The sequence below is a fragment of the Dipodomys spectabilis genome, unplaced genomic scaffold (assembly GCF_019054845.1).
Source record: "Dipodomys spectabilis isolate Male_0828 unplaced genomic scaffold, ASM1905484v1 ptg000069l, whole genome shotgun sequence".
NCBI classification, from domain to species: domain Eukaryota; kingdom Metazoa; phylum Chordata; class Mammalia; order Rodentia; family Heteromyidae; genus Dipodomys; species Dipodomys spectabilis.
In genome coordinates this window covers 9,305,286-9,316,415 of record NW_024870746.1, presented here as the reverse complement: position 1 = coordinate 9,316,415, position 11,130 = coordinate 9,305,286, and the positions used below count along the sequence as shown (strand labels likewise).

Here is an 11,130-nt window from a genome sequence, read left to right as displayed (position 1 = left end):
TTGAGCTGAAGAGCTGAGGGACAGTGCCCAGGCCCAGAGCTCAGGCCCCACAACTGGACCCCCCCCAAAAAAAAAAAAAAAAAAAGAAAATGTAGTCATAGCCAGGTGCTGGTGGCTCACGCCTGTAATCCTAGCAACTCAGGAGGCTGAGATCTGAGGATTGCAGTTCAAAGCCACCCTGGGCAGGAAAGTTCATGAGACTCTTATCTCCAAGTGGTAGAGTGCTCTCCTTGAGCTGAAGAGCTCAGGGACAGTGCTCAGGCCCAGAGTTCAAGTCCCACGACCAACCAAAAAAAGAAGAGGAAATGTACTCACTATCTGATTTATGTAATGGTAAAACCTCTGTACATCACCTTTATAATAAGCATGAGTTTTAAAATAGGGTAGAAATACTAATTGACATTCTCTGTCCTCAGGTCTCCTTGTGGCAATCACACTTCAAATTATTAAGTTCTATATGATCCCCAATCTTTTTTTTTTTTGGGTCCAGTCGTGGGCTTGAACTCTGGGCCTGGGCGCTGTCCCTCAGCTCAAGGCTAGCACCCTACCACTTGAGCCACAGCGCCACTTCCGGTTTTTTTCTTTTTGCTTATTGGTGCTGAGGAATCGAACCCAGGGCCTCATGCATGCAAAGCAAGAACTCTACCACTGAGCCACCTTCCCAGCCCCTGATCCCCAATCTTAATTGAGGTGTCATTATCATCCCTGGTGTGAAGTAATCATTACTGACTCCCTTGGAATCCTCTCCAGGCCCCTCCATTCAGGAAAGGATGGGTGAGCAGAAGAGGAGTCAGGTGTCCCCAGAGACAAGATAATCTGAGAGTAGTTTATTTCCCAGTGCTTCTGAGAGCTTGTGTAAAAACAGCACAGTGAGCAATGAGCAACAGTGGTCAGGAAGGGAGATGGCATTTGACATGTTTGGAACGTCACTGTTGGCTTTGCCAACAGGCAACTGGCTTCTGCCCCAGGTCAGGTTCAAGAGCAAGCAGAGTGAAGCCAAGCTCATCCTCCAGTGGAGGCTGAGGATGTAGAAGAAGAGGCTCCAAGGTCAGACTTCAGATCCAAATGTCAGAGGTGCAGTCACCACCTGGGTAGCGGAGTTCATGGGCTAAGGCTGGGCCCAAGGGCTCCTTCCCAAAGTCCACCAGGAAACTGGGATTCAGCTTCAGGCCTCCATTTACTGTGTCTACGTCAATCTGCAGCATCACCGAGCCTTCCCTGGTAGAAAGAGGAAGGGGGTAAAGGAGGCTGAGTTATACAGGGTGGGTTCCTGGAGACAGGAGTCTTCAGGAAGCCTCTGGGAAAGGAGGGTGGGAGAGGTGAACCTCTCACCTGATGAGGTCGGGGTAAAACTGCTTGTCCCACGCACTGTACAGGGATGTGGTGAGGTAGAGACGCTTGCCGTCCAGGCTAAGCTGGATCATCTGAGGGCCTCCAGGCACCCGTTTTCCCTGGGGGAAACCAAGGGTTAGACCACAAGGTAGCACCCAGATCTGAGGAGGGAACTGCAAGCAGCACCCACATCCCCAACACATGCTCCCAGGTGCCCTCCTTCCTCCTTGAGCAGCGGAGGCAAGGGGGGCCTGCAAAGAGGGGTCAGTCCTCACCTTGACCACCAGTGGCTCTGGCTGGCACTTCAGTTCCGGATCCTCTAGCACTTGCACAGGGCCTCCCTTAACAATGCTGCCCCCCAGGAAGATCTGGATGTGGTGGGGGGGTTGCAAGGGACAAAATGGGGGACAATCATGAGAGGCACAGACATGGTAGGAAGCAGCTTGCCTCTGGGAGGGCCCTTCACTCTTACACACAACCCTTTGTCCCCCCTGGCTTCCACCATCCTGAGCCTGGTTCTTCCCTTGGCCTACAGTTACGCTTTACATGTTCCTCCCTCATCCTCCTCCAGCTCCTTCACAGCCTTCTTTCCATCGCAGACTCCCCCCTCCTCCCCTTTTCTTGCTCAGTCCCTACCTGTCCCACGAGGCGGGGCTGGCAGGGATTAGAAATGTCATACTGCCGCACATCCCCGTGCAGCCAGTTGCTGAAGTAGAGGAAGTGGTCATCCAGTGACACCAAGATGTCGGTAATCAAGCCTGGGAGAGTGGGTTCAGGTGCTTAAAGGCCTCTTGCTTCCCAGGCTGGAATCAAGCTTCTGATTCCACCCCTCCTAAGCACTCACCTGGCATTTCTGGCAGCAGCCAGCCCTTCACTCTCTTGGACGGCACCTTAATCACCTTCTCCACTGACCAAGTACCTCCCTACAGCAGAGAGTGGAGGATGGGGTTAGGAGGCAGAGAGCGGCACCCATCAGTCAGGAGCTAGGAAGAAGCCTGTAGAAGCAGGGTCTTCTTGCCAGTAGGGTCTCCTTCCTTAAGGCAGGAAAGTGACTGCTTCCCCATGACATGGCTGGCGCTTCTTGTCAGAAGTACCTGACATACAAGATCACTAAATTGTTTGTGAATCAGCCTAATAATATGGTCAGTTAGGCTTCAAGTATGCTTTTCTTGTGTGACAGTATTAGACTCAGGGCTTCATGCCATCACCTGGCTTTTTTGCTCAAACCTGGCTTCAAGTGTACTCATGTTGAAATGTAATCCTCATTGTAAGGCCATATAAGCCCCTCCAAAGCATTTGGTCTACTAGGTAGACATGTAAGGTTTCTTCTGTGCTTGTTGGCTGTCTTCCTGTATTGATCATTATAAGTATCCAAGTGGCCTTTGGCAGAGAGATGGTCCCCATCTCTGAGGGATGGTTAATGGGTTATTTCCTGCATGGGTTTGTTATAAAGGCTAATTTTTCTCTTATACATGCCACTGTCACCAGGTGGTGTCCTATGCTGTCTCAGGACTAGCCCAAGAGCTGGTGGCTCACATCTGTAATCCTAGCTACTCAAAAGGCTGAGATCTGAGGATCACGGTTCAAAGCCAGCCCAAGGAAGAAAAGTCTATGAGACTCTTTCCTTCAAAAAGCCAAAAATGGAGCTGTACCTCAAGTGGTCGAGTATTATCCTTGAGCACAAAAGCTCAGGGATGGAGTTCAGACCCTGAGTTCAAGCCTCAGGATCATGTGCCTGTGTGTGTGTGTGCATGCAGACATATGCATGTGCACGTATACACACATATAAACACACACACACACACACACACAAATCACCACTAGTAAGAAAGCTCTTACCAGATACGCCTCCTCAACCTTGGATTTTCAACCACTAGACTCATGAGCCTCTATTCTTTATTCCCATGTCTGTGATATTTAATTGTGGCAGCAAAAAACAGACTCAGATGAGTCTGGCACCAAGAGAAGAGAGGCAGGGCATGTGGCCTTGTTTTTGTTCCTGGAGAAGCCTGAGCTGGTGGAACCAGGGAGCATGGGCCCTGAAGCCTGGCCACAGGTGCTGAGCCTGCTGGGAGGGGCATAAGTCACCTCATTCTTGTAGAAGTGCTGGATGGTGGAGCTGAGGGCACAGCCCACAAAACCCTGGGCAGCGTCTGGGTTGTGCAGGAAGCGGACCTCCAGGGGAATGAGCCCATCCTTCATAGGCAGGGTCTGGATGATCTCATGGCGCTGCCAGTCCCACACATGGATGCTGCTTCCATATAGTCCTGGAGTGAGGGTGAGACCCAAGACTAGTCTCAGAATCAGGGCCAGAGGGCAAAGACTAGGGCAGAGGGTTGGAAAATGGGTTCAGAGGACATGACCAAATCTACCATTACTCCAACAGTCTGTATCCATAGGAAGGAGAAAAGAGGGCTGTAGGTCTGGAGGGGTATTTGGGAAAAGAAACAGAGGACATGGGCCCAAGGCTCCTGCCAGACCCTGGGGTGGTTCTCACCTGCCTCCACATGAGCTGGATTGAAGCCATCTTTTAAGACATTAGGAGGTGCCCATTCGGTGCTGATCATGACGTTGTGTCGAGGCTGGTACCAGAAGTCATAGCCCATGGGTGCGGCACCCCCAGGCCGCTCCCACGTCCCCTTCACCTCAAAGGTCTCCCCGTCTAGGAGCACAAAACCCCCTGTGCAGGGGAGAAGGAGGCCAGTAAGGTCGAGGGCTTTTCTTGCCCAGTTTCCCCCAGCCACAGCAGAGTTTCTCCTAGAGTCTAAACTGCACTGGCTCCCTGCATTTCCCCCCCCCCCCCCCCAGAGCAAATATTTCTTTGTTGCTCAAAATATGTTGCTCCTTTGCTGAGTATGTTATGGTTCCTTGATACATCTTTGCAAATGCAACCAGCTGTCTACTTGTAGGCTTACTAAGTTACTCCTAGCTTCCTAAGGTTGTATCTTTTCCATCTGGACAAGGTAGTCAGGTGACATCTAGTGCAGAGCCCTTAGCTGGAATGGAGGTCTCTGGTGAAATCTGAGAGAGGCAATACATAGTGGCAATTAGGACATAGACTCTGGAGCCAGAAGTGAAGTGTGATGGTGCGTGCCTGTGATTCCGACACTCAGGATGATCTTAGAGTTTGAGGATAGCATGGTTCTCAACAAAAGAATAAAGGAAAAGCTGGGCGTGTGGTCTCCTGTTGAGCCAGGAAACCTTGTATTGAAAACCACAGTACTACCAACAAAGGAGTGATTCTAGAGCCAAATTGCTGGATTTGAGTTCCAGCTCTGTAATTTATTGGCTGGGTGACCTTGGGTAAGTCACTTAACCAGCCCATGACTTCATTTTCTCACCTGCAAAATGAATTTTAATGGCACCTACCTCATAGGTTCTAGCTGGTACACAATAGACATTTTATAAGTGTCAGTTTTGATCGTGACCATAAATGAGATAAAGATTCTCAAGGACTGAGAAACTTGCCTATAATCCACAAAGGTTGGTATTAAGTGTCTGTACTTTCTGGGGCCATGTCTCCATGTATATTTCTCATAACAGGACTTTTTTTGTGTGTAGCAGTACCAGCTAGGGTTTGAACTCAGGACTTTGTGCTTGCTAGGCAGTTCTGAATCACTTGAGCTACTCCTCCCATCCTCTTTTGCACTAGTTATTTTATTTCATTTTTTTTTGTCAGTCATAGGGCTTGAACTCTGGGCCTAAGCACTGTCCCTCAGCATTTCAGCTCAAGGCGAGCACTCTACCACTTGAACTACAGTGCCACTTCTGGTTTTCTGGTGATTAATTGGAGATAAGAGTCTCATGGACTGTCCTGCCCAGGCTGGCTTTGAACCATGATTCTCAGATCTCAGCCTCCTGAGTAGCTAGGAGTACAGGCGTGAGCTACCAGCGCCTGGCTGCACTGGTTATTTTTGAGACAGGGTCTTACTTCCTGCCCGGGTATGACAGGTGAGTGTTAACACATCTAGCTGTGTTTGTGATGGAGTATCACAGACTTTTCTACCAAGGTTGCCCTACCCATAACCATCCTGATCTTAGCTTTCCCTGTAGCTTAGGATAATAGACATGTGTCATTGTGCCCAGCTGTTGATTGAGAAGGTGTTTTTCAAACTTTTCTACCAAAGCTGGTCTTGAACTGTGACCCTTTAATCTCAGCCTCCTAAGTAGTTAGGCTGGCAGGTGTAAGCCATCTGCATCCAGCCCATTCTGGCTGTACTTCTAACTGAACCCATCAGTCAAAGTACATCTTTGTAGTAATAACAGATACAACTTATAAAACATTGGATGGGCCTCACCAGCTGGATCTCCTCCAATCTCTATCCCATGGCTCCCCAACCTTGGGAACTATTTCCCACATACAAACACCCCCCCCCCCCCACCTTCATAGCTGCAGAAGTTTTTACAGGCTCCCAGTGCCAGCAGATACCTTTGCCATTGCCGTTGGGATCTCCCAAGGTGCTGATCATCACTTCCCCACTGGCCAGGCAGTGGCTGGTGTGCAGGTAGCTCAGGTCACATTTAGCTTGTACCTCCTTGGCCTCGACAACCTAGACAGGGATGTGGAATGGGGTCAGAACATTACCTAGCCTGGAGTCCCCATTCTTTATCCCCATACATCCCTATTTTATTGGCACTTTTCCTTTAAAAGAAAAATCAAAGGAGCCATGTGCCAGTGGCTCACACCTGTAATCCTAGCTACCCAGGAGATCGGAGCATCCCAGTTCAAAGCCAGCCCACGCTGGAAAGTCTGTGAGACTCTTATCTCCAATTGACCACCAAAAAGTCAGAAGTGGAACTGTGGCTCATAGGATAGAATTCTAGCCTTAATCAAAAAAATTCTCAGTGCCCAGGCCCTGAGTTCAAGCCCCAGGACTGGTACATGCGTACACACACACACACACAAATAGAAGGAAATTTCAACAACAACAAAAAGAAAAAAAATTGAAGGAAATTTCAACAACTCTGTTCCTACAGGTAGATGGTACAGATTCAATCTGGTAACTTCTACAGAACAGCAAGGGAAAGTCAGACTGCTAAAGATGTCCTCCCAGTGGGGTAAATGCCCACTGGGCATTTACAAGGCTAACACAAAGTGTTAGCTTTGTGTTAAGAGGAACGTCTGGGGGCTGGAAATGTGGCTCAGTGGTAGAGTGCTTGCCTACCATGCATGAAGCCCTGGGTTTGATTCCTCAGTACCACATAAACAGAAAAAGCCGAAAGTGGAGCTGTGGCTCAAGTGGTAGAGTGCTAGCCTTGAGCACAGAGAGGCTCAAGGACAGTGTCCAGGCCATGAGTTTAAGGTCCAGGATGGGCAAAAAGAAAAAAAGAGGAAGGTCTGAAGGCTCCCGCTCAGGGAAACTCTGAGCTCTTAATTGGGTGTGTGGGGGGTGAGGGCCAGGGAGAGACGACAAACTGGATCTCTTCTTTCTCTGTAAAAGAAGCCTCTTCCCTCTGGCATTCTGGCTGAACAACTGGGTGATGCGAGATCAATGTGCCTAGGTAACTCTTCTCCAGACTGCCCTCCCCCTCCCTGCTGCTGAGCAAGACCCTGTGCCAGAGTGAGCGGCAGCCTGGTTAGGGGTGACTTCCCGCCCTGGGTGGTTAGGGTCTCCCAGATGGAAGAGCAGAGGACATGCCTTGTGCAGCTTTGGGGCGCGGGGCTCAGAGCCCACATCCACCACGTAGATGCGGGAGGAGATGAGGCAGGGCAGCACCAGTTTGTTGCGGGACTTGGTGCTGTCCCCGAAGCAGCTGCTGCAGGTATTCCATCCTGTGTGATGCAGCTCGTCGTTCAGGTGGGGCATGGGTAGCCGGTGGATGACCTAGGATGGAGGGGGCAAGGAGGGGGTGCTCTTTTGGAAAAGGTGCTCCCCCCCACAGGCTGGATTTCAGCACTCCCCTTGTCCCATGGCAGGGGTGGGGGGTGGGGGCAACCTTGTGCAGTGAATGCCGAGAACAAAGAAGGATCTAGTTAAGGGAGGGAAGTCTTCTGGCACCAGGCCTAGGGGTGGAGTCTCACAGATGCCAACATCCCCACCCTGCCTCACCTGGCTATACTGGGGAGACATGGGGTCCACATCCACTGTAGCCAGATAGTCTGGAGCCTTGGTGCCCGTGTTTCGGTAAATACAGGGTAGGTAGATAATCTCCTCACGGGGTCCTGGGGTAGAAAGCAGCCAGTAGGGATGGTAGGATAGGAAAGGATGGCAGTCTTGTGTGGGTCAAGGGAGGGAAGCCAGGCCTGAGGTTCCCCAACCCTAGCAACCATGGGGTCAGTGGAGGGTCAGTGGTTCTCAGACATGGGGCAGTTACCTTTCATGGCCTCCAGAGGAGTGGGGTAGCCAGGGCCACACTTGGAACATTTGGTAGCTGTAGAAACAATGGGACATATTGGCAGGGGGCCTGCTCAGGAGGATGAAGGCTCTCTTTCCTACATACCTGGCAGGCTTGGGCAGACCCAATGCTGCCCAGGTCCCCACTCCAGCCCCCCTTCCTGCCCTTCCCTACCCTGTGAGGGTGTGGCAGAAGAGCTGGAAGGTCCAGACCTGAAGGTGGATAAATACTCTGGTAGGGCCTAGGAGGCAAGCCCAGCCAAGCACAGTAGAGGCTGTGCTTATGCCTACTATTATGTGCTATAGTTACAGCCACAACTCACGTCCTAACAGCCTATTACTGCCTAGCCATAGGAACTTGGGTAAGTTACCTAATCCCTGGCCTCAATTGCTACTTCATCTATGGAAAGAGAATAATGAGACTACCACATGATATACTAGGTGTAGTAGTGCTCTCTAATAAACCCAGCACCGGGGAGGCTGAAGCAAGAGGATGGAGAATTCAAGGCTAGCCTGGGCCACATAGCAAGACCTAGTCTCAAAAACATAAGGATTAGAGATATAGCTTAGGGACAGAGCACTTATCTGCCATATGCAAGACTCTAGACTAATCCCTAGCACCATAAAACAAACAAAACAGGGCTGGGAAGGTGGCTCATTGGTAGAGCGCTTGCCTTGCATGCATGGGGCTCTGGGTTCGATTCCTCAGCACCACATAAGCAGAAAAAAATGGAAGTGGCGCTGTGGTTCAAGTGGTAGAGCGCTAGCCTTGAGCTGAAGAGCTGAGGGACAGCGCCCAGGCCCAGAGTTCAGAGTTCAGGCCCCACAACTGACAAAAAAAAGCAAAAAACCCACAAAGAGTTCTAGAAGGCTTTAGACAAGGTGGGGTAGTCACGTGTGTAGCCTCCTGCAGCCTGCTTGGAGCTGTTCTTAGGGAGCAGTATTTAGGGAGAAAGGAGCAGGTTGAGCTTGGGCAGGGCAGGGCAGGGCACCCCTGGCTCACATCTGTAATCCTAGCTTCACCTGAAGTAGAAGTATGGCTCAAAGTGGTAGAGCACTAGGCTTGAGTAAAAGGGCTCAAGGGACAGCACCCATGACCTGAGTTCAAGCTCCACAACAGCGGGGGGCGGGGGGGGGGGGAAGCTCAGGGACAGTAGCCAGACCCCCGGTGCAAGCCCCATGACAGACAAAAAGAAAAGAAAAGAAAGTAGGGTGTTGGAAGGTGTTGGTCTCAACACCCTCTACCAATACACTTCCACTGCAGGGGCCTGGCATACTTCCTGCTTCTCTTTCTCTCTGGTCTTGAGCCAGGCTCCTGACCACATCCTGGGTTATATAACTGATGGGGGTGGGGGGTGGTCAAGGCTAGGTGTCCTCAGTCCACTTTCTCTCCCCTCCCTTCCACCTGTAGGGGAACAGCCCACTCAGAACCTGGAGTCTGGGAAGAAAGGTCATGTTGACCCACTGGACCAAAGTTGCCTCTGAAGGACAGTGGCCAGGACCCTAAACTGGGAAGTTTAGGACCTGCCAGGAGGAGGAGCTGAAGGACACACTGGGGAGACTGTTTACTGCAGGCCGAAAGAAATCCGGGAGTGGAGTTCACAGGACTTGGCACCAACTCCTGCCAGGTCTCATGGCCACAAGTGAGAATCCAGGAGTAGCCAGAGTGGAGCCTTGACTGGTGCCTGAGAGCCAAATAACTTCGGAGACCAGGAGGCAGCAACAGCATCCGATTCCAGAAGCCTGGCTTCCAGTTCCACTTTCTTTCATTTCCCCAAAGGAGAAGATAATATAACCAACCAACTTATCCAGATGGATTTTTACCAAACATAATCACAGCACTTTTCCAAGTAAGAAAATACAAAAAAGAAATGTGTAGAAATAGTGTAGAAATATGAATTACAATGTAAGCAAAAGTTTTTCATGTGGCTGAAATAAAGATTGCAAAAATATGAGTAGGGAGAGCGTATTAGGCAATATTCCATGCTGGGGGTTGGGGGGGTGTGGGGGGGGGGTGGGGAGGGAGGGAGGGAAGGAGGAAGAGAGAGAGGGGGGGGAGAGGGAGGGAGGGAGGGAGAGAGCAAGCAAACACACCAGTCCCAAGAAATAGAATTAGGGATTTGGGAGGCTTGTTGCTATAGCAGGGCTTGGCATGTAATTCCAGGAGGAGGGGAAAGAAGTTGCTGGAAACAGGAGGGAGATTTATAAACAAACACTATAAAGAGAGTGAGAGAGAAGGAAAGGTGCCATGAAAGCTCTTTCCACAGCATCTCCCCAGCAGCTCCGTCCCTCATCCCTCTCAATCTTCCTTAAGGTTAGACCCTAAGGCTACTCAATTGCAGGGAGTATCTTCATCTCTTCAGTTTCTGGGGGTTACAACTGCCCCCCCCCCCAGCAGCTCAAGCAAGGTATTTGCACATTTTGACTTCACAATAAACCCAGGGAAAGCTCAGTGGGTTTTCTATGCCAGCCCAGAGAAAAGCCAGCTCCAAGGGAATAAAGAAACAGGTCCCCAGGGAGCAAGCGAGGGTGGAGGTTGGGGGACTCACTTTGTTCCCAGTGGGACTGGTAGTATGAAGCAGCTAGAGACCCAAACCCCAAAGGCTGGCATTCCCTACAACCCTCCCAAGGCAGAAGCCAGCCTAGGGCTAAAACCAGGACTGTCTGTAGCAGCCCCTCTATGAATTCCCCCCATCATTTGCTCTAGGAAGCCCCTCTCCTGCTGAATGAGCAGGAGAAGCCCAGGACCACCCTTCCCAGCCAACCCTCTGCCCTTCTTCAGAACTTGGGCTAAGCTGGTGTGTGTGAGCTGTCTAGGTTCCACGAGTTGTGCTTGCCTTTGTGTGTGTAAGCATGCATACATATGCAGATGCACCTGTGTGTGTCTGTGGTACAAAGATAAGTCCAGCTCTTTCTCCTCTAACTGCTCCCTCCCCCAGTTTTGGGTCATTTCCATTAGGGAAGACCCTTCAAACTAACAGGGTGGGCAATGCACAGTCTTACCCATGCTGCTACTGGCTGATCCAATTTGGTCCTGATGGGTTTGCCAGGAGTGGGCAGAAGCCAGGTGAGGTGAGGCAAGATGTCCGGGTGTCACAGCAGGGCTGTGTTGTGGAAGGGGCAAAGGGAGGGAATTTATACAAGCAGTTAGGGAGGTGGGGTGAGGCGAGGGGAGGGACTGGGCTGCAGTCCAGGATGAACTTCCCAGGGCAGCTGGCCAGAGTGAGCTCAAGCAGCCTGGCCACTAGTGTTTGAGTTCAAGGGTGTGTGTTTGTGCGTTATGTGTGGGAACCTGGGCACATGCATCTAGGTCTGTGCCTTCAGTGGGTGCCTGGGCATTGCATTTGGCATTTGTGTGTGTGTGTGTGTGTGTGTGTGCGCGCGCGCGCTGCGCGCGCGCGCACGCGCGCTGTGCGCGTGCGCATGCGCATGCTCCTAGGTACCTATGTGTTCCCGTGCATGT

The 11,130-nt window shown here is 51.0% G+C and overlaps 1 protein-coding gene across 1 annotated transcript; it reads right to left on the bottom strand.

Annotated features, from left to right (window-relative positions):
* Positions 1-812: 812 nt before the first annotated feature.
* Selenbp1 (selenium binding protein 1) lies at positions 813-10,769 on the bottom strand. Its single transcript, XM_042681355.1, has 12 exons — positions 10,671-10,769; positions 7,648-7,704; positions 7,383-7,495; positions 6,972-7,157; positions 5,762-5,882; positions 3,830-4,012; positions 3,421-3,599; positions 2,177-2,255; positions 1,969-2,090; positions 1,608-1,700; positions 1,333-1,451; positions 813-1,218 (listed from the first exon to the last, which is right to left on the bottom strand). Exons 1-12 carry the CDS (start codon positions 10,672-10,674, stop codon positions 1,056-1,058), a joined length of 1,419 nt encoding a protein of 472 aa, XP_042537289.1. The 5' UTR covers positions 10,675-10,769; the 3' UTR covers positions 813-1,055.
* Positions 10,770-11,130: the final 361 nt, after the last annotated feature.